The 27,950-nt window shown below is 34.8% G+C and overlaps 1 protein-coding gene across 4 annotated transcripts in view; it reads right to left on the reverse strand.

Moving 5' to 3' along the window:
- The window catches only part of ASCC3 (activating signal cointegrator 1 complex subunit 3), a 379,520-nt gene that overhangs the window by 89,653 nt on the left and 261,917 nt on the right, over positions 1-27,950 (reverse strand). For all 4 annotated transcript variants that reach the window (XM_074187242.1, XM_074187239.1, XM_074187240.1 and 1 more), the window contains 2 exons: positions 2,072-2,183; positions 477-611 (listed from right to left, as the gene is read on the reverse strand). In XM_074187242.1, the coding sequence (XP_074043343.1) occupies positions 477-611; positions 2,072-2,183 (247 nt within the window). The remainder of the gene's footprint in view (positions 1-476; positions 612-2,071; positions 2,184-27,950) is intronic.

Consider the following 27,950-nt stretch of genomic DNA (forward strand, 5'->3'; position numbering starts at 1 on the left):
AGGAGGAGTATGCAGTAATGATGTAAAGTAATTTGCATAAGCAATATGTAAAGTGCCTTAGAATCAAAAGATTTTGAAGCTGGAAAGATAAAGAAAACTCATGATAAAGAAACTGACAGTTTCAAAGTTAGTAATGGCAAACTCAGCTAAAATCCTTTCTCCTAAATTCCAGGCTAGGGCTCTTTTTATTTCACTACAATTCCAGATAAAGGAAGAGTCAAAACACATTTTAGGTGATTATATTAATGAGGAATTCAAGTAGTTCTGGTCATAGTCTTAAGAGTTAATAATTTTGGATCTAAGTACAGTAAGCAATTAAATTTTTAAAGTCCAATTTGATTAATATTGATTGAATGTGTCTTAAGAGGAAGGCAGTGGGTTAGTCAAAGCTATACACAACTAAGAATTACTACATTTAAAATGCATACTTTACAACATAACATATAGAAATATTATGAAGGAAATTTGAAACTCACAGTCAGAACTGAAAGCAAATCCTCCACACTGCATTCAGGTTTCAAACGATCCTTAAACATCCTGACAGTTGGGTGCTTCAAATAATAATAGGATGCAATTCGGCCAAATGTAAGTGGTTCGATGCTACGGTTATCCTGTTTTAAGAGAAACGAAACATTACATGCATAAAAAGCAAATTTTAAAATTTAAAGAAAACACAATTTAAAGAAAAATGGGGCAGTTTTTAATTCAAAATAAGTGCGTTCTAAAAATTTACTTGTAAGTTAAGTGTTTTAAACTAAGAATATATATATATTTTTCCACAGTAGAAACAATGTTATAAATTGGGGTTAGGTTCATGTGTCAGCTCACCAGAGTCAACCCTACCATAATATATGGTTGAAACATAAAATAAAACTGTAAAAAATATGACATTTAAAGTAAAAAAAAAACTATTACATATTTGTATATATATATATATATATATATGTATAAGAATTATTAAAGTATCTAAAAAAATAATAATACCCAGGCAACAGTGCTCTTGGTAGACTGTTGTAGTGACAAGTCTTAACACATACTTGTGGATAGATCACTTTGAATCATGTCCAATGCCTAGCAATCCCTTAAACATGGCTGTTGTTTAGGACGGGAATACAGACACCCTTTTTCCAAAGAAAGAAGAGTACTTTTAAAATTTAAATTGATGATAATTTGGAGCCATAGATCTTCAATTATTTTTTATATTTTCAAATTTTTTTTCTAATTACATATAAAAACAATTACATTTTTTAAAAAATTCATTTTTTAAAATATTGAGTTCCATAATCTCTCTTCCCTGTTCCTCCTTCCCTGAGATGGCAAGCAATATGATATGGATTGTACATGTGCAATCATGTAAAACATATTTCCATATTAGTTATGTAAAGAAAGAAAGCACAGACTAAATAAAAAAAAAATCCAAGAAAAATAAAGTTAAAAAAAGTGTGCTTCGATCTGCATTCATTCAAACTCCCTCAGTTCTTTCTCTGAGGGTGGATAACATTTTTTTGTCATAAATCCTTCAAAATGGCCTTGGACCACTATATTGTTGAAAATAGGTAAGTCATTCACAGTTAATCACTGTACAATATTGTTATTATCTAGAATGTTCTCCTGGTTTTGCTCACTTAGCTTAGTATCAGATTACACTTCCTAGATTTTTTTCTAAAAGCATCCTATTTGTTCTTAAAGAACAGTAGTATTTTATCACAATTATATACCACAACATATTTTAGTCTTTTCCCTAATGATAGGTATGCCTTGACTTTCCAACTCTTTGCCACCACAAAAAAATAACTGCTGTACATATTTTTTGTATAAATGGAGTCTTTCCCTTTTTGTTAATTGATATTTTTTGGGGGGGGGGGGGATACAGACCCAGTTGTGGTATTACTGGGGCATAGAGAGGGCATACACAAATTTTTAGCTCTTCAGCTATAACTTCAAAATACTCTCCAGCCTGGTTAGAACAGTTCACAGCTCCACCAACAATACATAAAAGTTCTAATTTTCCCCACCCCCTCCAACATTTGTAATTTTCCTTTCCTGTTATACTGGCCAACCTGATACATACCTCTCCAGTTTCAATACAATAGGAATATTCCAGCTCAATGAGGGCCTTCTCCACAAGGTTTGAAAGAAACCTGTTCATGGTCTCATGGCTCACATCATCCAAGTTATAGTAACTAGAAAATGATAAAAATGATTATAATTAATAGTTTTAAGGCATTTTATATCAAATTATCTTAATTAAAATTAATCTTAATAATCTTAAATAAAAACATTTTAACTGTAGTATTTTTCTGAGAATTTAAAAACATTTTATCTTCATAGAAACTCATGGAAACAAAGTAAAAAAATATTATCTTCATTTTATAGATGCTCAAACTTATATTGTAAAATAAGATCAACTGATTTGGTTGGTAAATTGCTTAAAGTCATACCCACCCTAAGTGGTTCACCTTGTTTTCAGGTTACCAATTTATGTAAAAAGTAGTTAAGTTTATTGACTTTCTGACTGACCCACCACCACTATCACTACCATACATTCACTCAATTACTGACAAGGACAAAATTCTGAATGCAAAAAACAAACATCACCACCACCACCAACAAAAAGATAATTATTAATTCAGGGCTCATTGGTTAAAGATACTGTGGCAGGACTAATGGACAGAGAAAGTTTAGAGTAAATGCAATCCCTGTCCTGAAGGTTCATAGTAAGCACTTGGTAAATGCATTTGAGAAGTTCTAAATTAGGTGCATATGTTCAAATTTAAAAGATATTACATATGTTATTAGTGGGAAGGTAATAATTTATTTTTAAAATTGTGTTTCTAAACTAATCAGTGAGCTATTATTATAACAAAATTTTTATATTAATTGAGAAGAATGAACTTCTCATAGGTGAATTAATCACTGAGAATAAACTGCTCACTTTTGGAGGTGGATAAACCATGTAAGGCCCAAGGGAGTCATTTGGTAAATTACTTTTTTCAATGGAATTAAATGAATAAATGTCATCCTTGGGCCTAGAAGGTGCTTCATCAGGCTTAAAAAAAAAAATCCAACCTGGTTCCATAAGAGATATACAAAAAAGTTCATGTGGTTTGTAGCATGTAAAAAAAAAAATCCTGAGGGCATGTATTTGACCTTTTTTTTCACCCTTCTACAATCATCACCCTTTGTAAATCCCTATGATTGGGAGGAATTTCTGTTCTGGCAAAGGTCCAAAAGCAGAGTGGCTATCTCCATACAGTGATAGCAGTCCTCTAATTGCTACTCTATACCATACAAGGTGGGAAATTTGTCTCCATATCCCACCACTACAAGAAAAAGTAAATGTAAAGGAGATATGAGAAATGAGCAGTGGGATTTGGATGTTCTCAAAACTAGAACAAAGGCAGAAGATGTTATATCTATTTTGGAATATGGAAAGTATAGTCATGGCTGGTTTAAAAAAAAAAGATCACTGCTCTACAGATAGTAGATCTGCAAAGGGACCAGAGACTTTACAACATGAATGTTCCAAGATTTAGAAATGATTAGAAATATTACTGTCAGAGCATTCACTTCTCCTTTTGTCCCTTAAAAGAGGAAAATGGGCTTACTAGTATCCTTCAAACAAATACTGAAAATAAACCTTTTGGACTCAGTTTACAGAGTTCTTAACTTAGGAAATTATATATATATATAAATTATATATATATATATATATATATATAAAATATTCTCAAGTATAAGAATTTTCCACTGGTTAAGTCTGATAAAAATTCCTTTCCTAAAATTCTGAATGTGTACATTTGTACTTTAAGAGAAAGGGAAAATATGCATTGAGTATTTATCTATACAGACTAATATTAATCGTATATTAAGTATTTAACCTTCCCCCTAAAAAACAAAAGCAAAGTACTATAAAAGACTTATTTTAGTCTAACTCTGATAAAATTTAAGTAATTTTTTCCTTAAACTTTTAGAATCACTTGAAAAATTACAAGTCTTTTTTGGAAAATATTTAGTCTTGTTCTGAAACTAACATTTTCAAGGTAATGATAAGCAATTAAATATCAAACTAGTTCTGTAGATAATTTAAATCCAATGAATTTTTGCTATAGTCAAGTAGAAAAAGGTAAAAGACCAAAATTTGAAAACATGAGAAAAAATATTTTCTGTCCTAGTAAAGAAAGGAAAGAAGAAAAATACAGAACATATTAAAGTCCCTTGAAAGACAAAGAGTATTCCAAGCCACTTGGAGTTATTAAAAACATTTTCCTCAGTGAACTTTTGGCAATGACAATTCACTACATTCTTTTGGTTTTGCTCTTCTTATAAACGTTCTAATGCTGTATTTATCAGCTGTCTGAAATAATATGCATTAAGAAGTTACTTCTAAATTGAAAACACTGGTGAAAATGTAATTGAATTGTTGCACATGGAGCATTATGATATTCTCACTAGGAAATGAGTGAGAAAGAAATTCTGCTATACCACTTATACAAGCTAAATAGGGGAAACACTGTTAGGAAAACACCCATGGTAAATAGAGAATTTAAAAACACAAAGTTATTTTTGAATTTGATATAATTAAAAATAGAAAACATTATGAGGACTTGTAACATATTGGGTAATCAAATGACTATTGGTTTTAAAGATTTCAATACATATCCAGTCTACAAAAACATTGAAAAATTCTATTCCTGCTTTAATGGTGTCATTTTGGAGCAAAAAGATTTCTAAATTTATAAGTGGCTCTAGTAGTTGATTAAAATTATCCATCAGTAATTCAGTTTTTCTATTTTAAAAAAATTTCTAATTGCAGATTTTGTTTTTCATGTGAAATGCTTTAACTATATATATATATATATACACATATTACAGATAAATCATGTTTATGTTTTAAAAATCTATTAGAAAAATTACTATGGGCAATCTTGCATTTTAAATATTATCTTTAAAATAGGTAAAGTAGGTCATAATATACATTTTTTAAATATTTAAAAAAAGTTGTTGCCAAAAAAAGGATAATTAACCAAAATATGTCACAGAAAGGTAGCACATTATCAAAGAACTGGAATGAAATAGTCAAAGACTGAGTTGCTGGAAAACTGTTATCTCATTTTCTTTAAGCAACATGTTTTCTAACTGAGAAGCTTCCTCCCAATAAAGATAAGAATAAATATAAAAGATAAAATAAATCTTTTCAAAATTTGCCCAATTATGTTTATGCAAGAATATAAGTGGTGATGAAATAATTAGAATTAAATAGCATATAAATATTTCATAACTTACTAAAATTTTAGACAAGAATGCTTATACTAAAATGCATATATCTTCAATGCTTGTGATTTAGAAATGTGTAGTTGATAACCTTTTCAGGACAGTAGGTTTTTTAAAATTATAATCAGTTACGTAATAATTAATAAAGAAAATATTTTAAAGCTTGTTCCTCTGAACAAAAAATAGTGAAACTTCTTATAGATATGTTTTAGTTTTTTATTTTAACCAATCTAAAGAAAAAATGCATTTTTTTCTCACTATCTGGGCTGTGTTTCTAGATGTACTTAAAACTATTTTTCACATCTTACAAAAGAAATCAGATTTTAGAAATACAGAATTTATAAAAGTTACTTCTAGAGTATATTTCAACAAAGTAATTAAAGCATCTTCAGATGATGATCAAGGTAAAAATAAAATAATTTTAAAACAAATATATTACAATGTTTTGGGGAACTTAGACAATTTTTTGTACTCATATATAATATAGTAGACTTCTACAATGTGAACTGAGGCAGACTGAACAATAATATGTACACACATTATTCACTTGGAAGGGATTATATATCATTTTTTCAATAATGACAACCATTGAAATTATTCAGTATTTTAAAAAGCAAGTGGTATATAGGTTAAAAAAGGCATGTTTTCACTATATACTCTTCACAGTGGAAAAAATATAATTTATGGGTTATCTTAAGCAGTTATATTATACAACTGTTTAATTACAGATAAAGAATAAACACAATGCAGTTTCATGCTCACTGCATTGAAATCATCTAATCATTATTTTCCCTTTGCCATAAACAGACAGCCTACCTTTTTATCAGCATGCTATTTCATTTATTTCACAGTGAAACCCAGTTTCACAATAATTGACTTGTCAGAAACTCTAATTTATGAGGCTGGGCTCTGTAAGCCTTCTCTATATTGGACTCAACCTGCACACAAGCAGGGTTGAATATTTACAATGCTGTTAACAGGTGCTGAGTTGTTTAATGATTCTAATAGCCAGAAGCGTACTGAGAAAGCCAGCGGGATCACAATTACAGGCTGTTTGAACACAACAATTACTCGTCCCCTGAGAGGTGTGAAAGTCAAAGACAGTTTTATACTGACAGCATCTAGCACATGGACTAGACAGGCTAACTTCCATTAGTAGTCCATTGGGAAAAAGTAATAACACACCCCCTACCTATCATAAAAATTCACAAAGTACATAAAATTTAAACAATCAAAAACTGAAACTAACTTTTATATTATCCTTAAAATTTGTTATCAAAGGAGAAATCACAACACATGAAACCTGAAATTATTTTTCTAATCTGTGAAAGGATGGAATTTTATCAGTTAAAAAAGATATAGAGCCTTTTGCAGCAACATAAAACATAGATAAAGTTACTCCAAACAGTTTGAATTTAATGCAGATAGTGGCAATCATTTCCTGTTTAGTTTATGTAAACCTGGCCAGAGATCTCTCTGGGAAATTTTTCATCAGTCTTGAAATGCTGCTGCTATAACTGTCAGGACTGGGAAGTCATTTGTTACAACACCATGTTTTTTTATGTTCAGATTATGCAGCAGTAATAATGACACAAATAACGAAAGTAGGTTGCAAGGACAGCCGAAACTACCACAACATTTTTGTCCTAGTATTATTTAAAAGGCTTTCTCATGAGAATAAAGAAAATAAAATTGACCATAGAAACTGAATCCAGAGCTCACTTTGGAGGGTATTTATTATATTTTCTGAAAATAGTAGCTCATAGATCTAACTATATTTAAATATAAAATATTAGATATGCTATCTATTTGCATATACATGAATTATACCAAATTATACCAGAACTATTCTTAGTTATCACATATTTCTATAATATAAACTATAACAAGTTGAATTTACTTAGAAATATTTAGAATAAAAACAAAACATGCAATTTTGGGGGAGGTAATGACACAGTATTTAGTTATATTAATAATAATAACAATTTTGAACTGTGTATCAAAGAAAATTGAAAATAAAAAATAAACATTGCTCCCATATATGACTAATTTGTACTGTGCCCTGGGTTGGAATTTGCTTTAAATTTCATTATCGATTTGTAATACTGTGTTTTTACACAAATGGCAAATGGCTGGGAATCGGGGACTATCAAGATTTAAAGATTCTAAATTGCTAGATATGGTGATACACTGCTATAGTCTTTGTATGGGAAGAATGAGATGATCTTGGGAACTGGGGGTTCAGAGATGCAATAGGCCAATGCTGATGCACTGTCTGCATTGACTCAGGACACCAACATGGTAAGCTCCCAGGAGGGGGGTAGGCATCATGCTGCCTAAGGAGGGGCAAACTGTCTCAGGTGGAAAATGGAGCAGGTTAAAGCTTCTGTGGTGATTAGCAGTGGGCTTATGTCTGTGAGAAGCTAATACCCTTCTAGCCTGGGCAAGATGGGGAGATTCATTTCTTCCTGCCACCCCCAAATTAATTAAGTCACAGGTCATCCAAGGTACTGTGAGAAGAGCATGGTTATTAACATGAGAAGCTGTGACACATTACTGCAGGAAAAGAGGCAAAAATGATGTTTTCAGAGAGTGTATAACTGGGAAAGGATGTAAGCCAGTCATGCAATAAGAACAGTATTGAGAAATATTTTTAAAAAATCTGACATACTGTGGGCACAGCTGTGAAGAATTTCTGGGAAGACTAGGGCAAGAGTTGTATAGGATGAAACATCCTGGAGAGGTTGAGATTTAAACCATTAGAATACGGAAATCAATGAATTTACTTATAGTGTTAGTGCTTTTCTTTCCAATCACTGTTATACTTCGTCAAACTTTTTTTTTGCAAGGCAATGGGGTTAAGTGACTTGCCCAGGGTCACACAGCTAGGCAATTATTATTAAGTGTCTGAGGCCGTATTTGAACTCAGGTCCTTCTGACTCCAGGGCCAGTGCTCTATCCACTGTGCCATCTAGCTGCCTCCTCAAACTTTTATAATTTCTCAACAGGATCACTAAAATAGTATTCTAACTGGTCTTCTTGCCTTCTTTAGCATCTCTTTTATTACAGTTGCCAAAGTTCTCCTCCTAAGGCAAAATCCTGAAAATTGGCATAATCCAAGACCAACCCCCTGGTCCTGAAACACACACACCTTCATGATACAACATCCCACCTTCGACTGCAGAAATCTCTGGCCCTCAAGCTCTATTGGTTAGACACTGCCAAGGCAAGTGCAAGTGATACTCAAAATTCAATAAATCTAGGAACTTTTTAGGGATGAATTAAATGTTTGACCAAATATGGCCCAGGAATGATGTTAAAAATACCAGTTAGGGGTGGCTAGGTGGCGCAGTGGATAGAGCACCGGTCCTGAGGTCAGGAGTACCTGGGTTCAAATCTGGTCTCAGACATTTAATAATTACCTAGCTGTGTAGCCTTGGGCAAGCCACTTAACCCCATTTGCCTTGCAAAAAAAAAAAAAAACTAAAAAAAATTCCAATTAGCCCTTGGCAGAAGGCCATGAATGCTGTCAAAAATACCAAATAGCTCACCCCTTCCCCAACCTCTCTTAATTTCTGCATCGACTGGAATCAGATGAAGTTTCCAGTCTTGATTCTATCCTAACTAGCCTTGGATTCTTGAATAAGTGAAAACCTTTCATGTTTATAGTTTCCTGTATACAATGACTAAGAAAAATGTCTATAAACCCTTACAAAGGGGTTCTAAGTAACTTGGTCAGAGACTTCTGTGGTACTCTGGTGACATCTATGAACCTTTTAGAATGGTTTGGATTTTTTATTAATATTATTTTGTTTTCCCAATTAGCATATTTTTAAATACTTAATATGAAATACATGGCATTACAAAGTAAACCAAATTATATGAATGTTATGGAGTACTATTGTTCTATTAAAAAACCATAAGTAGTCAGAATTTTAGAGAAGTATGGAAAGAATTACAAGAACTAACGCTGAGAGAAGGTAGTAGAACCAAGAGAACATTGCACACATTAACAACAACATTGTGAGAAGATCAACTGTGATGGATGGAGTTCCTCTCAAGCAGTTCATGGAGCTAGGACAACCCTGAGAGACCTGCTATGGACAATGCTATCACATTCAGAGGGAAAATAAAAATCATGGAATCTGATTGTATACTATGTTCAGTTTTTTAAAACTTTTTTTTGGTTTATTTATTTTATATAATTACCAAAATCTTGCTATAAGAGTAAACAAAAAAAATGTACTTCATTCTGTGTATAGATCACAACGGCTCTTTATCTGGGGTGAGTTGCCCTCTCCATCTTAAGTCCACCAGAAAAGTTGCTTCAACACTTTTTCCACAGTTGCTACTACTTGCTGTATTTCCCTCCACTCTATTTCTCCCCATACTCATTTATTCTATTCTCTCTCTTTCATACTGGCCCTGTCCAAAAGTGTTTGTATCTGAGCACTCTCTCCCACAATCTTCCTTCTCTTCTATCACCTATTCTCACCTTCCCTCCTTTCATTCCCCCTTATCCCATCCCTTTCTTCTCACTTTTCTTTAGAGTAAGATATATTTCTATACCCTATAAAGTGTGTATGTTATTTCCTCTCTGAACCATTTCTGATGAAAATGAAGGCTCACTCATTCCCCCTTGCCTTCCCCCATTCCACTCCATTGAAAAAATTTTTTCTTGACTCTGTGAAATTTCTTAGCCCCTTCTTCCTGTCCTTTCTCTACCTCCCAGTACTTTTCTTTATCAACCATTTGACTCCATATTTTTACTATATTATACCATTATATTCAGCTCCTTTCTGTGCCCTGTCTATATATGCTCCTTCTAAGATCTCTTATAAATGAGAAAGTTCATATGGGTTATCAATATCTTCTTCTCATGCAGGGATACAGACAGTTCAATATCATGAAGTTCCTCATAGTTAGTCCTTCTTGTCCACCCTCTCTATGGTTCACCAGAGTCCTGTACTTGAAGATCAAACTTTCTGTTCAGCTCTGATTGTTTCAATAGGAAAGTTTAAAAGTCCCCTGTTTCATTGAAAGTCCATCTTTTCCCCCAAAAGAGGACATTCAGTTTTGCTGGGTAGTTGATTCTCAGTTGTAGACCAAGATCTTTTGCCTCCCCAAATATTATATTCTAATCCCCATGAGCCCTTAATGTAGATGCTGCCAGATCCTGTATAATCCTTACTATAGAGCCATGGTAGTTTAATTGTTTGTTTTTGGCAGCTGTTAGGATTTTCTCTTTGAACTTCCAAGGCTTTGAGTTTTTTTTTTTTTGTGACACCTCAATGGGACTTTTATTCCTCTAAGGTCTTATGCTTTCTGATCTGTGCTTTGATATTTAGATGACTACAGGGTTCCCCTATGCCCTGGAGCTGTGAGGAGGGTCCCTGCTCAGCTATCTTAGTATGGAAGCCCAAACTGCAACCTGGATCTGAGTAGGGGCTAACAGCTGAGTCCTGCCCCAGGGAGAGGATTTCTGCAGTTTCCCCCAACCCCCTTACCATCTGTGGGCTGTGGGCTGCAGACTGGCTTCCCCAATTCCTGCTGCAAGTTCCCATCAAAGGGCTGTTCTGAGGTTGGTGCTCCTCACTCCACACTCCTTTTGGTGCAGCAGAATTCTCTCACTGCCCCTTCAAGCTGTTCCTGGTGAGCCCTGGGCTGCACTGCCCCCACTGCTTTTTTCCCAACCCCCGGTCCTGGTGAAACACACCTTTCCCACGGAACTTCTGTTATCTTGGACTGGGAAATTGTATCACTCAGTCTTTCTGTGGGTTCTGCCCCTCTAAATTTTGGCTAGTCATAATTTGATGGCTTTTGGAGTTTTTTGGGGAAGGAGTTTCTGGGAAATGATGCCTTCACATTGTCATCTTGGCTCCGCCCTACTATGTTCATTTTTTAAAAACTTCTTTATGTTTCTCCTTCCTATCTCATGATTTTCTTTCTTTCCCCTTGGTCCTAAATTCATCTCATATAAAATTATTAATATGTAAATTTGTTAAATACAAATATACAAGTATAACTTTTACCAGACTGTTCCACCAAAGATAGAAAGGAATCAAGGGAGGATGATAGGAAAATGTATAACTTATGAATTTGCAAATGGATGAATGCTGAAAAAGTAAGAAAAATAAATAAAAAAGGAAACCAATTATACTAAAACATAGTTATTAACATGTTAAAAAAATTCAGACCCAAGGTTAAAAATTTCCACTTCACAGGACCACAATATCATAGATTTAAAGCTGCAAGGAACCTCCTTATCCAGAGTCACACAGGTAGTAACAAAGATGGGATATGATCCTTCTACTGCAACATAGTTACACAGTGTATCTCCCTCACAAACTACTATTCTGAAGACCATTAGGTTGTATAGAAATACTATTGTTAGAGTTAATATCATCACTATCTCATTCATAATTATTTTGATGGTTCAGAGATGATCATATTAATCTTTTGTATTAAACGCTTTATGGATAACTGCAAAGGTATCTATTATTAAATATAAGTACTGAAATGTAAACATTTCCTCTTAAGATCACTGTTAAGCACCCTAAGTATAATTCTAGTAGCATAGACTACAACAGGAATGATATGTGCCTAAAGTCATTTCCATATAATTTCAATCTTTGCTAGGTCTTTTGAAAAGTCTTTATTTTACACATAGTCTGGAGATTATGATTATTTGGCAAAATGATCTCAATTAAAAACACAGTTCTGTTCAGACCATGATAAAAAGTTGGTTCCAGTTGGTTTGTTGGCTTAATTGTCCAGTATATTTTGAGGTAAATATTGGTAGTATGGCAATTTGTCATCTATCAGTGCACAAAAGAAATCAGGTATTTGATATTTAATTTCTAGTCACTAATTTGTGGTTTGCTGGGTATCCAGCAGGTCCTAAGATTTTACAACTTGTTGTGATATATTGTACAATTTTAACCATTTACTTGCATTATCTATATTGATCACTCTGTCCAGGTGATCCTTTTGCTTTATCGGGTCACAATAACTTGGCTATACATTGTCATAAAAATTTTTCCAAACATATCTATATGACTCAATCATTTGTTTGATGCCTCTCTGTCAAAACACTGTTGACTGAGTTCATCTAGATACTGCCCTCTGAGGGTTTTTTGATTCCAATTCTGAATCTTAGCAATTTCACTGCTGAATACATTTAAGAAATTTAGTAGTACATTGCTATAATCAGTTTTGGTTATTGCTTAGCAAAGTGATTCCCACTTTTGCACCTATTTGTCATGTGTTGGAAGAATGCCTATCAATCTTTCTACTTTTTGGTAAGAAAGTGTCAAATATTCTTAGTTGCTATAGAGTGAAAGAGCCTGTGTTTCATTAATATTGCAAAGCTTTTTTTCTTCAAATACGTTAAAAAATTTTTGTAGTTCATTTTATAGTACCAAATGTGTATATTAAGAATAGCATTGCATAGGTGTGTTAACTGTTTTAAATGTACTCTTCCCATCCAACTTGAATGCCAGGATGCTGGCAACTTTTAACATATTCAACCATAGTTTTTTCTTTGATGACTATAAATGTTTCTTGCCTAGAGGTGGTCAAAAGGTAGTGTTCAACCATTGGTTCAATATGACAATTGTATTCAAGCACTAATCTCTATCTTTCTTTGCATATTAAAATTTACATTCATTGAGTCCAAAAAAAATCAATGATGCTACTAGAGATTTCATGAAATGAAGATTTTATTGGGGGGGGGGGGAATGGAGAGTGGAGACATATAACTTGACATCATCTACCACTATTTATCAAGTGATTAATAAGGTACTTTTGGTTCCACTCCTTTTTAAGTTTAAAAGCTATATTTAGATGAAATGATAATTGATTTATTTTTATTAGGTTTTTGCAAGGCAATGGGGTTAAGTGGCTTGCCCAAGGCCATACAGCTAGGTAATTATTAAGTGTCTGAGACCGGATTTGAACCCAGGTACTCCTGACTCCAGGGTCGGTGCTTTATCCACTGCACCACCTAGCCGCTCCAATAATTGATTTAAGGTCAGATAGAACAATAAAGGGCTTACTACCTCTTTGAAAAATTCAACATTAATATCAACTAGTCCTGACATTAATATACTGATGGGATGTGATACCAATGCCGGTGCTTTATCCACTATGCCACCTAGCCGCCCCCTAATGGGATGTTTTAAATAGAATGTTTTCCACCTGGATGGACATCAAATACTTTAATCTTCTTGTTGCATCTTGTTCTATTTTATATACTTGGATTAAATGAATAAACTGTAACTGTAGAATTGAGTCAAAGATTCATTTCCTGTGAAAAGCAAATGAAAATAAGTTATACCTTCTACATGATGAAGATTCAGGGTACAGCACCCCCAAAATCTGGAAAATTATTGTAAAAATTTTGCCATTCCCTTTGTACCAAAGAAGAAGATTGAATTTTGTATCTGAGAAGAAAGCTGATAAAGTGCTTAGCTAGTAATTCAAGTATTACTCTGAAGCATTTAAATCAATATTGCTGACCTTACCTACCCTTACCACTTGCCTATTTTCATTCATAGTACCTAAGAAATTGTTCAACATATTAATAATCATACACAAGTTTTCAGTTTCTCATCTCACCCAACTCCTATTTTTTTGATTTGGACTTTTTATGACCATAGAAATGACCAGAACATTTCCACAGTGTTCTTTGAAGGTTCTGTTTTGCCTGTAATTTTTTCAAATCTCATGATTCTTTAGTCAGTTGTCTACCAATGTTGAATTTATCATTATTTTTATACCATTTTGATATCTTATATGGATAGTTACTTTTGGTTGTGATTAAGAGAACCTTGAATTTCTGATCTGCTTTTCATCACCTAATTTCTTTCTTCATATTTCTCTTTTTCTTATTCTATTATGGTATAAGTACTCTGTAACTTAGATGCAGCAAATTCAAAAAAATATTTTTTGGAATTCTAGTCTCAGTATGCCTATCTTGTTTTTCAAAATCATTTGAAATATTAATGTTGATGGTTTCATTTGTTTTAATATTAGTTTTCATTCAGTTAAAATTTTCAATAATCTTAGATATTTTAACTTTTCCTTCTTTGGAATTTAATAGCTCCTCAAATTCATCTTACTTCATTTAATCTAGGCTTAGAAAAGAAATTGTACTCCCAAATCATGTGACCAAAAAAGATGGTGGACTAGATAATTTTTCTTCATCTTCAAGATCTTTCATACCTTTCCAAAATAAGAATTATATACATGAAATAAAGCAAGCAATTGCAGCTGCCTCTATAGACTAAGAAACAAAACCATAATGAGATAGCAGCTTGATGTATTAACAACAGAGAAGACCCTTATCCTAATTATTAGTACCATGAGGGCCCAATTGGCGAATATTTCAGGGATACTGAGAGGCCTTTACAACTACCACACTAGGGTTTTAGGATACACAAAGACGTTTCATCAAACACCACCCAGGTTGGTGTTCTCTTATTTTGCCATTCCTTCTCCCTACTCCATAAATGATGAGTTGTGATTTAAGGATTTTGTTAGTATACAATAAATTGTTCTTGTTATCACCATTTAATTAATAAAGTACAAACTCTCTATTTTAAGCTCTTGTAGTAATATAGGTATCTGTTCATTTCTATTAATGCTAAAACTTTAATATTATCATGAGAAGAAGGATAAATTACTGGGAAGTTATTATGGTATAAGAAGCCCTTCTTTCCCATGTGAACATAAAAACACTCAGTCTTCCCTTAGTTCAACCATACCAACTTTCACATTTTCCTGTGATCTTGGCACTACTTAGGGAGTAGAAGAAATAAATCACAAAGAATAGGGACCAAACTTTGGTAGAAGTAGAGACAGCTATATCAATATGTAAAGTGGTAGACCTTGGTAGCATAAGTACTTAAAATAACACTTAGGCTTTGCTTTGTAATGGCAAAGCCCAAAGTCACTGATGATGATATTACAAACATGAAGATATGAAAGTAAAAAAAAAAAGATTAGTAAATAAGAAAAAGAAAATGAAAAAGGCAAAAATCTTTGAATAAATTTAGCTAGCCTAATTATCCATATAAAATTTAGGAGAAAATAAATTAAGATAATTATAATGATAGCAAAGTATATTGCATTACTATAATAAAAACACACAAAAAAACTAAGTGAAAAGCACAGGCAAATATTAACAATGAAATATTTATGTCATGAAATTAATATATGATAAAATTTAGCATAAGGTGAGGAATATTTAAAATTATTTAAATAAAAATATTTAAAATTTAATTTAATTTAAAAATATTTAAAAATAAAAGGATGAAACTTCAATGTTGTAATTATGGAAAGAAGAATACATTAAAACATTACTTGTAAAGCTGTAAATTGGTCCAATCTTTCTAGAAAACAATTTAAAGAAAGTAAATAAAAATCCTTTTTCTTTGTATAGCTCTTAGAACGGAGCCTGGCACAAAATCATTGTTGACACACTGACCAAGAGGTTTCATCCCTAGATATATATCACAAAAGGGTCAAGGAAACATATATGTTAAAAGAATTATATGGCAGTACTTTTTATAGTTGCAAAGAACTCTATTTACTTGTATTTCTACAATGAAGGGTCCTCACTAATAAGGACAGTGAAGTTTGGACTACTCTCCTCAATGTATTATGTATTATGGTACAAATGTAACATGTAAGAGAGTGGTAGGTAAAATGTGTTACATGAGGAAGTAGCAATACATTCTGAAGTAATTCTAGGATTCAACTTCTGTACTCAAATGTAATTTTGGGGAACATAAAATTAAATAACAACTATTTAGAATCAGATTAAAAAAGATATAATTTCTAGTTGCTAATTCAGATAAAACAACGTTCTCCTTTGCTATTTGGCATGGCAATAGCAACAGAAATGCTGGATCAGAAGATAATCCTGCAGGGCACTAGGAAGTTTACTAAACTTCAAGAGCAGAGATTTCACATAGGCTGGGTTTTTACTATCCATAGTTCTCCAGACTAAACAAGTCCAAAAACTGGTCTCCTTGCCCCTTTAAAGGGAAATTGTGTCGGATGACATAAAATAATTACTTTACCCATCAAACAATGCCAGGTTATACAAGGTTAGTTGGACCCCATAAATTAGACACAAATGTGATACATCAGTAGACTCCAGTAGCTGCTCACCCCATAGCTACTTCCTCATCTCTATAAAATATGAGAAAGATTTATCTATTTATCAAAGCTAAGTTTGATAAAAATAAGAAACAAATTCTATCTTGTTAGGATCATAAAAGAAGTGTAGACATTATAAGATCATTCTATGTATACTATTTATTGATTTTTAAAAAGAATTTGATTCAAGAAAGGAAAATAAAATCTTGAAGATTTTTCCCAAAGTGTCTTTATATGTATATCAAATATACTCAAATATGATACATAATTATGAAAATAACTTTGTTTAATGATCTGCTTATGATTATCATCAAATGAGATGTTAAACAGTGAGATATATGTTTTACTAAGATATTTACCAATAAAGCCCACACAAACCCAAAGAAAAGAAAGATTATCTACTGATGACAAGGATCTCCAAATGCTATTCTTCTTAGATGCCGTTATACTAATTGTGTTAAGCTTGAGAGTACTACAAAACTTTCAGAGTAAAAATCTGAAGCAAAATCGTGAAACAAAATAGATGAGAAAATTGAGACTAGTCAATAGTGGAGGAGCTATGAAAAGATATGTACATTGATACATATTATAGAACTGTGAATTTGTCCAAACATACTAAGAAAAAAAAATGGAATTACTACAAAGTCTATATTCTAAAAGACATCTACTAAAACACTGAGAGATGATATAATTACATGAGAACTACTAATGTTAAAGAGGTGACTTTGCAGTGGTGAGCAGTGTGAAATCATAAAAAGCACATCACAAATTTCCATATGTGATCTGAGCAAGCACTTTCTCCTACTTACTTCTAATTTCAGTATAGCTATTTTTAGTATCTGTCTAAGCTAAACATAATGATGCATTAATTTGATAGATTATCCCACCAAGAAAAACATGCTGATGAAATAAACTCACAGACCACCCATCCCTCATAATCTGTTAAATAATTTTTTTTCATTAATTTCACCTTTCCAGTGTAGTCATACCAATCTGTTTATTTTTTGTCATCAAGCTCAAAAAATAGTTTAGCAAAACTAATATACTAATCAAATATGATAGAATATGTAATGTTTCACAGTCCCAGCCCCACTTTCCCACTTCTGCATTAGTCTCCCAAGGATGCTATATTTGCATATTATGGAATGCTGTAATCTGAGAAAAATTAAAAATGTAAATAACAGAAAGTAGAAGGGAGAGGTGCTTGGCAAGACTACAAGTAGTACAAAACATAGTAGACATAAATACCTGGAAAATAAAGTGCTAAATAATAAGAATGAGTGACAAAAGATGGAAAGTTATAGTAGTTTATTAGTAAATGCTATATGGAAAATGATTAAGAACTGAAGAGAATGAAAAATTGTAAAGGGGTAAATTTCTATTGGTGAAGCAACAGACCAACACCAATGAAATCACAACTATACCAAAGTGAGTATTAGATCTTTCTTTCAAGAAGAATAAGCTTGACAATTCTTCTTGAGGAAAATAGTTTATTTCAATAATTTCAATTTCATGGTCTATTTCTTTGCCTTTTTCCTTCTCTCTCTCTCTCTCTCTCTCTCTCTCTCTCTCTCTCTCTCTCTCTCTCTCTCTTTTCAAGGCAATGGGATTAAGTGGCTTGCCCAAGGCCACACAGCTAGTTAATGATTAAATGTCTGAGGTCTCACTGGAACTCAGGTCCTCCTGACTCCAGGGCTGGTGCTCTATCCACTGCGCCACCTAGCTGCCCCTTTCTTTCTCTTTCCAAAATCAAATGACATAAAAAGACTTGTCTTACCAGAAAATTAGGGGAAAAAAGTAATTTCTGAATCCCAATATGGAAGCATAAGCATAATCATGAAGCTGATCTTCCCTCTAAGCTGCCCATGGTAAGAGCTAAAAAATTTTGCCAAATGGATATACATTATTGTATAATTATATTAATCAGTTTTATTGCTTTAGAATGACCTTACTGGTCTTCCAAAGGTTAAAGTTTAGTTAATAAATATGAATAACAGGAATAGAAAACAAGGAAGGCATGACCTATTCATAATGTTAAAGGAAGATAATTAACAAGATAAACTGATATAATCTTTAGTTAGCTGTTAGATAGTCTTGAGATCAATTATATGTCAGATTTTGAATAAAAGGAATTAATAGATAATCCTAAATCACCCTGTAATCACTGGCTTTAAATGCTTTCAAAACCAAAATGACTCAGTTGTTTTTATTTCCTGGATCACCTGGTTTGGAGGATTTTTAACAGGTTTGATAAGGTATGGAGGAAAACTAAAAATAAAGAATATTAAGAATCAAAGAACTACATTATCTGCTTTTCTAATGAGAATTTGATTCAATAATTGTAATATATAATGAGTTAATTTGCAAAATTACCTTAACTAGAAACATCTTCCCTCTTGTAATAATCTAACAAATTGAATGAAGTATATACACTGTCCCTATTTAGAGTTTTGAAAAGATGGTATATGTTGATAGATATGTGAATTATATTCAGAAGTTATGAGAATAGCATTTCATTAGCTGAGCTTTGTGATATATGCTAAATTAAAAAATGCTTTTAAATAAGTTATAGGTAAAAAGAATTAAGATTGCTAAGAATGATTGGGATAATAATCATGAAGAGACTGCAGAAATATTTTGTTTCTATTTTATAAAATGAACAGGAAGAACTGAACAAAAACAGTTAATAGGGTTGAAATCAAAGAAAAATGCTAAGTTGCTAAGATAACACCTAACTTTATTGAGTTCAAATGATATATATGTATATATCTGAGGGTACTATAAAATTTTGTAGTTAAGATTGATGGAACTAATTGTTAGTGATATTTGAAGAATCAAGAACAGGAGAGGTACCAGAGTTGGAGACAGAACTGTCCTGATTTTAAGAACAAGAAGGTAGCTATTTAAAGCCATAGGCTGAGGTGATACAGATTTCTCAAAAAATTCCTAGCAACAGAACTTAATCTCCAGTGCAAGAATCAACATAGTTGAACATGGAGGCATTAGTAGTATGACAACTAATCCTTTGATTATGGCTATCCATGAAACGAAAATACAAAATGTTTTGGTTTTAGTCATTTCATCATGTGCTAATATCAGCGAGCCTCTTCCTGCTTGCATGGGACTCTTTTTGCCTATAATGGGCAGAGAGATGGCATTACCTTGCCTGGTCTTTTCCTGGCTACAAGAAATGTAGAAAGATCTTGCTCGGTTCACCTTTTAGCCTAGTCTGTTCCTGCCTACCTAGATGGAGCGAAAAGCCATTCAATCATATTGCCTCCAGTGCTCTCTTAGTCTGCCCAGCCTACAAGGAAAAAATTGAAACATATAGCTTCAGTTCCCCCCACTGGACTTATACTTTAGCTGCTTACTCTGAGAGAACTCTACCCTAAGGTCAATGTCCTAGAGATGTTGATAACCCAATGGAATGAATTTGTCAGTAACTGACAAAATATCTCCTAGTCAAGTTCTCTCAAAACCAATAATTCTAACACTCTGCTGTCATCATTCAAACTCAAACCTTCCTCCATTGCCCCTTCCCTTATTCCCACCATGCTCAATGCAATCCTGCCCCTCACTAATGTTACACTCAAAAGTTTTCCATTCCAGGGGGTGCTATTTTGAAGCGTAACAAACCTCCTTAAAGTAACAAACCTGCTTTCCATTTTAAATCTTTTCTTTGCTGACTCCTTTCATTTGCTGGCTCTTAGGGAGATTTGATTTTTTCCTCATGACACAGTCTGTCTGTCTGTCTGTCTGTCTCTCCACCGTTTGTAGCAAAAATTGCACTTTCATTCATCCTCCAAGATTCACTATTTGAGGTGGTATGTTTGAATACTTGCTCCCTAAATGCCACTCTGATGTTCACCCTCTCCTCATTTGAAGTTTATTTAATTCATACTAATCACTCAATGAAAATTCTAGTAACTGTTGTTATTGACCTCCACAAGATTCATCTTTTCTAATGCTAGACTCAGTTTTTCTCTTTTCCACAACTCCTGCCTCCGTATCAGAGGACTTTAATATATATATATATATATATATATATATATATATATATATATATATATGTATGTATATGTATATGTGTGTATATATATATATATATATATATATACACACACACACACACACTCCTTCAAATACCCTAACCTCACAGTTCCTTAAATAACTAATTTCTAATGACCTACATCCTATATTCCCCCCAGCTAGAGTTGATAGTACTCTTAATCTTTTTTTATATTTATTTATTCTTTTTGTACAAATGTTTTTTTATACATTAGTACAATATTCTTGTTTAAGAGTAAACAGAATACCCCCTCCCCCACAAAATATGGACTCGCTTAAGCAATAAAGTAAAGGGGAGAGAAAAAAATTAAAATAAAAAAAAATAGTAAAATTGTAGGTATAGCCAGGTGGCGCAATGGACAGAGCCCCCGACCTGGAGCCAGGAGCACCCGAGCCTATATCCAGCCCCATACACCCAACAATCACCCAGCCGTGTGACATGCAAGCCACCCCAAGCCCAATGACCTGCAAAAACCAAAAAAAGAAAAAAAAAGACCCAAAATAAAATAAAATAGTAATAATAGTAGGGGTGGCTGGGTGGTGGACAGAGCATTGGCCCTTGATCCAGGAACACCTGGGTCTGAATTCGGCCTCAGACACCCAAAGATCACCCTGCTAATGTGGCCCCAGGCAGGTCTACCCAGCCCCATTTGCCCTGCACCCCTCCCAATAATAATAAAAAATGTGCTTCAGTCTTTGTTCCAACACCAACAACTCTGTTGCCGGTAGATCACATTCTTTATGGTAAGTCCATCGCAAAACTTACTTCCATATTTTTCCACCATTGCCATTGCTGATCACAACTCCCTCCTTTCGTATTTCTCCACTACCATGTACTATACTTTCTCTCTCCTTTCATTCTGACTCTGCTGTAGGGTCGCTGAGTGGCGCAGCAGACAGATCCCTGAAGCCCTGAGCCCCCATACCACCCCTTAGACCCAGCATCCACCTGGCCCTATGGTCCTGGACAGGCCATCCAATCTCAGCCCCTTGCTAGAAGTAAAAAAGAAAATGCGTTATATCTGACCACTCTTCCCCCACGGTCCATCCTCTCCATTACTCACTTCCCCCCGCTTTTCTTCTCACTGCAGATGTCTATACACCATTGCGTATACATGCTGTTTCCTCTCCTAGCCACCTCTGATGAGAGCGAAGATTCCCTCATGACCCCTTGCCTTCCCCCCTTCCATATCATTGCAATAGCTCATTGTAATAAAGAAAAAAACTTATTATATGAGATATCTTGGCCTATTCCCCCCTCTCCTTTTTCTTTCTTCCATGACGTTTCATTTTTTTTCTATTGACTCCATTTTTATACAATATTTTATCTTCAAATTCAGCTTTCTCCTGTGCTTCAACTATAAAATCTCCCTTTACCTGCTCTATTAACTGAGATGGTTCATATGAATATTATCAGTATAATTTTTCTATACATGCAGTTCATCCTCATTAAGTCCCTCATATTTTCCCCCTCTCCTCCAATCTCCATGCTTCACCTGAGTCCTCTATCTGAAGATCAAACCTTCTGTTCAGCTCTGGCCATTCCAACAGGAACATTTGAAATTCCCCTGGTTTATTGAAAGTTCATCTTTTTCCCTGGAAGAGGACATTCAGCCTTGCTGGGTAGTTGATTCTTGGTTGCATTCTAAGCTCTTTTGCCTTCTGGCATATTATATTCCAAGCCCTACGAACTTCCAATGTAGTTGCTGCTAAGTCCTGTGAGATCCTGACTGCAGCTCTATGATATTTGAACTGTGTCCTTCTGGCTGCTTGTAATATTTTCTCTTTGACTTGGGAGTTTTGGAACTTGGTTATAATATTCCTAGAGGTTGGTTTTTTGGGATCTCTTTCTCGGGGGGATCGGTGGATTCTCTCCATTTCTATTTTGCCCTCTGCTTCTAGAATACCAGGGCAATTTTCCTGTAGTAATTCTTTGAAAATGATGTCAAGGCTCTTTTTCTGATCATGACTTTCAGGTATTCCAATAATTTTTAAATTATCTTTCCTAAGTCTGTTTTCCATATTAGGTGTTTTTTCAATGAGATGTTTCACATTTTCTTCTAATTTTTCATGGATCCTGGTTTCTCATAAATTCATCAATCTCCCTGAGTTCCATTCTTTGTCTGAAGGATTTGTTCTCCTCAGAGAGTTTTCTTATCTCTTTTTCCATCTGGCCAATTTTGCTTTTTAAAGCATTCTTCTCAATAACTTTTTGAACTGTTTTATCCATTTGACCTAAGCTGGTTTTTTTGCATGCTATTTTCTTCAGCATTTTTTTGGATTTCCTTGACTAGGTTGCTGACTTCATTTTCATGTTTTTCCTGCATCTCTCTCCTTTCTTTTCCCAGTTTTTCTTCTAACTCCTTCATTTGATTTTCAAAGTCTTTTTTGAGCTCTGTCATAGCCTGAGCCCAACTTCTGTTTTTCTTGGAGTCTTTAGATGCAGGAGCTTGTGCTTTCTTATCTTCAGACTGAGTATTTTGATCCTTCTTGGGCTCATATGCAAAATATTTCTCAATGGTGTTCCTCGTTTCTCTGCTTGCTCATTTTCCCAGCCTGAACCTGGTTTTGGGGTGCTTCGTGAGCTTTTGGGACACTTCCACAAGGGTCTCAGTGTGTAAGGCTCTGTCCTCCCTCCTGGTCTGTGAATGACCATATGCGCTCCCCTCTGCCATGGGGCCGAGGTGGGGGGGGGGGGGCCCTGCTGTTCTATGGGGGGCCTAGACTGCGATCAGGATCTGACTGTGGTGAGAGCCCCAGAGTCCTGTTCCAGGGGCAGAGGACAGAGCTCTGCAGTCTCTCTCTCTCTTCACTCCCCTCCCTAGGATCAATAGGCTCATGCCCTGGGGGGCTCCTGCTTACTGGCTCTACCTGCTTATGTTCCTGGATCTGCGCTGCTGAAAGACCATGTTGCTGTGTGTCCTGAGGGCTGGGCTCCATGTGTTCTCTCTGGCAGAGGTCCCCCACTGTTCCCCCACTTTGTGCCCGGTGCTCCCTGGGGGCATAGCTCAGGAGACTCCCCTGCTGCTGGGGCTGCCTCCAGGAGGCTGAAGTTCTTTCGCTCTGGCGGGCCGCCCCTCCGACCCCAGGGAGCAGAGCGGTTCTGCTCTTTTCCAGGTTACCTTGAGTAGGAGAACTGCCTCACTGGGTCCCTCTGTGGGTTCTGTCTCTTGAAAGTTTAGTTAAGAGTCCTTAGCTTATGAGTTTTATGAGAGAGCTTCTAAGAGATGTTCCTCTCTTGCTGCCATCTTGGCTCCACCCCCAATAGTACTCTTAATCTTGCCAACAACCACAAATCTGTCATTTCCATTTTCATTAATTCTGAAAATCCCTTAACTGAATTTATTGTTATTCTACCTTGTAAGCCACAAATTATGTATTTTATCTTCATTCTGACTTCCTCAATTCTTTCCCAGGACATCTACTTGAAATGGTAATACTTTCCTCCTTTGCTCATCTTGACTTTTTTTTTTTTGCACGGCAATGGGGTTAAGCAGCTTGCCCAAGGCCACACAGCTAGGTAATTATTAAGTGTCTGAGGTCGGATTTGAAGTCAGGTACTCCTGACTCCTGGGCCGGTGTTCTATCCACTGTGCCACCTAGCCACCCTTCATCTTGACTTCTTGATGAATCATTTCAATTCTACACTGCCTTCTTCTTCTTCAATTCCACACTCCTTCTTGATGCTTAAACTGTTTTACCTTTAGTTTTAGAAGACGATCAATGACTTCATGGGGTGATGTATTGATTTAGGTGTGAAACTGACTTAAGCGAGGCAGAGTTGCACAAGTTATCTCTCTTCTAGAGTCACTAAAATCCAGTGGCAAAACAAAAGTCAGGATTTCTAGTGATGGCCAGGATGCAGTGGGATGACTTTGGTATTTTCAAAGTCTCTAAGTAGTAACTGCTTCAGCTGCCTTCATAGACACTGGAACAAATTGTTCTCATATCTCCATTCCACCAGTCTACAAATGCCTTGAGTAGATATCCCTTTTAACTTGGTTACCCTTAGCCTGGTTTAGGTTAACTGCCAAGATTGTTTAGAGGGGTTTACTTTACAAAGGTGAGAGCTTAGTGCTAGGTGGGCACCAAAGACTTAGGAGCAACCTTGAAAAAGGATCAGCAAGCCCTCACATCAGAGATGTTAGACCTCTTTGGTTACTCATATATCCTTAAACTATTGAAGATCTTGCCTCCATCTGCTATCTGTGTTTCTAACCACTTGCTGAACAATGCTGAAGAAAATAACAAATTCATGCTGCCTGGATCAATTACAAATTTATAACATAATCTCATAGCAGCAAAGAAATTCATTTTGTACATCTCTAATTAACATACCCTCCCAATTTGCTAAAGCAACTTTTCCCCAAATTTTTTTATCCCTCTTCAAACCTCTCATGGCTCCCCTTTCCTACCCTCTCATTTAAGTGTCTTGAGTTAAATTTCATTTAAAAAGCTGAAACATCTTCCAAGAGCTACCTCTCCTTCCTTCCTCATCTCTTATCACTACAATACTTTCTTCCACCATTTCTTCCTTCACACTTATCTCATATGAAGAGGTGTTCTTTCTCTTTATCAAGGTACATTCCTCTAATAAGCACAGCTAATCATATGTATTGAGTTTCTTCCCAGTATATTGTCCCCTCTAGCATCCCCACACTTTATCTTCAATCTCTCCCTATCTATTGGCTGCCTATACCCACATCTTTCATATCTTCAAAAACTCACATTTAATATCCTCAACCAATCAATTTCTTTTCTCTCTCTGTCTGTGTCTGTCTCTCTTTGTCTCTCTGTCTCTCTCCCCCACCCCCTTTGGTGTCTAAATTATTTTGAGAAGGCTACCTGTAATAGATGCCTCTACTGTGGTCTAGCTTCCAACCTCATAATTCAACTGAAACTATTCTCTGAAAGTTACCAGTGATTATTTTAATGCCTAATCTAAGGATCTTTTCTCAATCCTCCATCTTTCTTGACTTTTTTGCAGTTCAAACTCTGAAATTCTCTTCTTCCTATGTTTCCAAGTTGCTGTTATACCCTGGTTCTAGCTATCTGACTACTCTTTTCAGCCTCCTTTGCTCAATTTTTATCCAGGTCATATTTAGTGTTCTTGGTATTTGGTTTCCCCTCTCTTTATACTATTTTATTTGCTGATTTCATCAGCTCCCATGGATTCTATTATAACTTCTGAGGTGATGAATCACAAAATCCATTTACCCATCTCTTACCTCTTTGCTATCTTAATATCTCCAACTATCTAAAAAAATAGCATGCCCTCTAAACATGTTAAATTCAGTCTGTTCAAAAATGAACTCATTATCTTTACCCTGAAACTTTCCCTTCTTCCTAAATTCCCTATTACTGTTGCGAGTACCACTATCTTCTCAGTCATTTAGACTTCAATTTAGGTTCTGGTGTTGGCCCTCCTTCATCCCTCTATGCCTAAACTATGGCAATAGTCTATAATTATCTCTTAAGTCCAATCTCTACTTGGCCATCATAGTGATTTCGGTAAAACACCATGAAATCTTGTAACTTTTCTAACTCAAGAAATTGTTATTGTTTTTCAGAGTCAACAAAAAATCTTCTATTTGACATTCAGAGCCCATCAGTACCAGCTACCCCTCCATCTTTCCAGTTTTTTCTTAATACCTTATATTTTGATTTAGTGACAGTAACCTCCTTGTGTCACTCCATTTCTTGACTTAAGGCTTTTGTCTCTCATGCATGGAGTGCTTTTCCTCCTTATCTTTGCCTCCTGACTTTAATGAGTCTCAGGTAAAAATCTCACTTTCTATAGGAAGCCTTTCACAATTCCTCTTAATGCTATGTTGATTACTCAGTCCATACTGGCATGTAATTTGTTTGTACATAATTGTTTACATGCTGTTTCCTATTAGATTGTGAGTTTCTTGAGGGCAGGAACTGTCTTTTGCTTTTGTATTACCAGGGTTTGGCACTTAATAAATGTTCACTGACTGACCACCAAGAATACTACCATCTTCCAGTCATCCAGGCTTTAACCTGAGTGTCATCCTTAACTCCTCACCTCTTACCCTCCCCATTCAAGCTATTGTCACATTTTGTCAATTCTTTACCTTCTCCACATCTCCTGTTTGCTTCCCTATCACCCTAGTTTAGAACTTCATTACTTTTCCCCAGGATTATTGCAACAGCCTTATGTGTCTCAACTGTTCCCCCACCCAGCTGCCAAAGTGATCTTCCTAAAGAACATCCTTCCTTGTTCTCTATTCAATACCCTCCAGTGGCTCCATATCACCTTCAGGATTTTTTATAACCTGGCTCCCTACTACCCTTCCGGGTTTTTTATATCTTGCTCACCCCCAAATATTCCAATGATCGAGTGTCATTAACCTTCTTGTTGTTGCTCAGACAAGACAGTCCATCTCCCTTCACTATAGATGTTAGAAAATATATGGGTGCAATTTGATACCAAATCTCTTTTGACTCATCATGCTGTTTGGATGAGAATGAGGTGGTTGGAAAGAAATTCACGTGAAAAAGATATAAGGATTTCAGGGTTTAAGCCCAATGGAAGTTACTCAAACAATTTTGGGCTAAAAAGGCTGGTAAAGTTGCATAAATACATTATTCAAAAGATGTAGGCAAAAATTCCAATGAACTTCTGGAATATTGTGGCCAATTTCAGGTGTCACATTTTAGAAGGCACAATGTCAAACTTAGAGGGCGGACAGTGATGAAATGATACATAGAAAGATTTTAAGTGAAGATATTTAGCTTGTAGAAGAAATGATTTAGGGACATATGCCCTACTTAAATAAATTAAGGACTATCACATGGAAGAAATCTAAGGGCTATTTTGTATGGTCCTGGAGGGATATGTCATTGGTAGTCTTCATGTTGATGGTGGATGATTATTTGTCAGAAATACTGTAAATAGGACTCTTACTTCAGGTAGGGGTTGGAATTGATCACCAAGATTTCTTCCATCTATATAAATTATAGAATCATAAAATTTAAGATATTTAAAAAAATGAAGTTAATTAATTCAGGCTTCATGTTTAAAAACACTAACTTCTATAACTGTTTACACAAAGTGTTATTGTTGTTCTTTATGAAATAAAGACCATTGTTATTGCGGTTCTGTATACACTACATCCAATTTTGATTTCTTAGAAGGAGAAACACTTGTATACAAAAGTAGATGGTGGGTTGAATCCTGGTCTCACTTCATAATAGAAGCCATGGGATCCTAGTCTTTTTTATTTTATTTATTTTTTTACTGGACTACTAAATAGAAAAGCATGAAAACTATGGACATTTTAAGCTCCATGGCATTATGATTTATGATCCATGGTTTTATCCCCATGAGCCAAATGGATGGTCTGAAAGTGTTTTCCAAATTTAAAAGTGCTTTAAGGTAATGATAATTATGCCATTTAGAGAATATGCTTTCTCTT

The sequence above is a fragment of the Macrotis lagotis genome, chromosome 5, assembly GCF_037893015.1.
Source record: "Macrotis lagotis isolate mMagLag1 chromosome 5, bilby.v1.9.chrom.fasta, whole genome shotgun sequence".
Classification (NCBI taxonomy): Eukaryota; Metazoa; Chordata; class Mammalia; order Peramelemorphia; family Peramelidae; genus Macrotis; species Macrotis lagotis.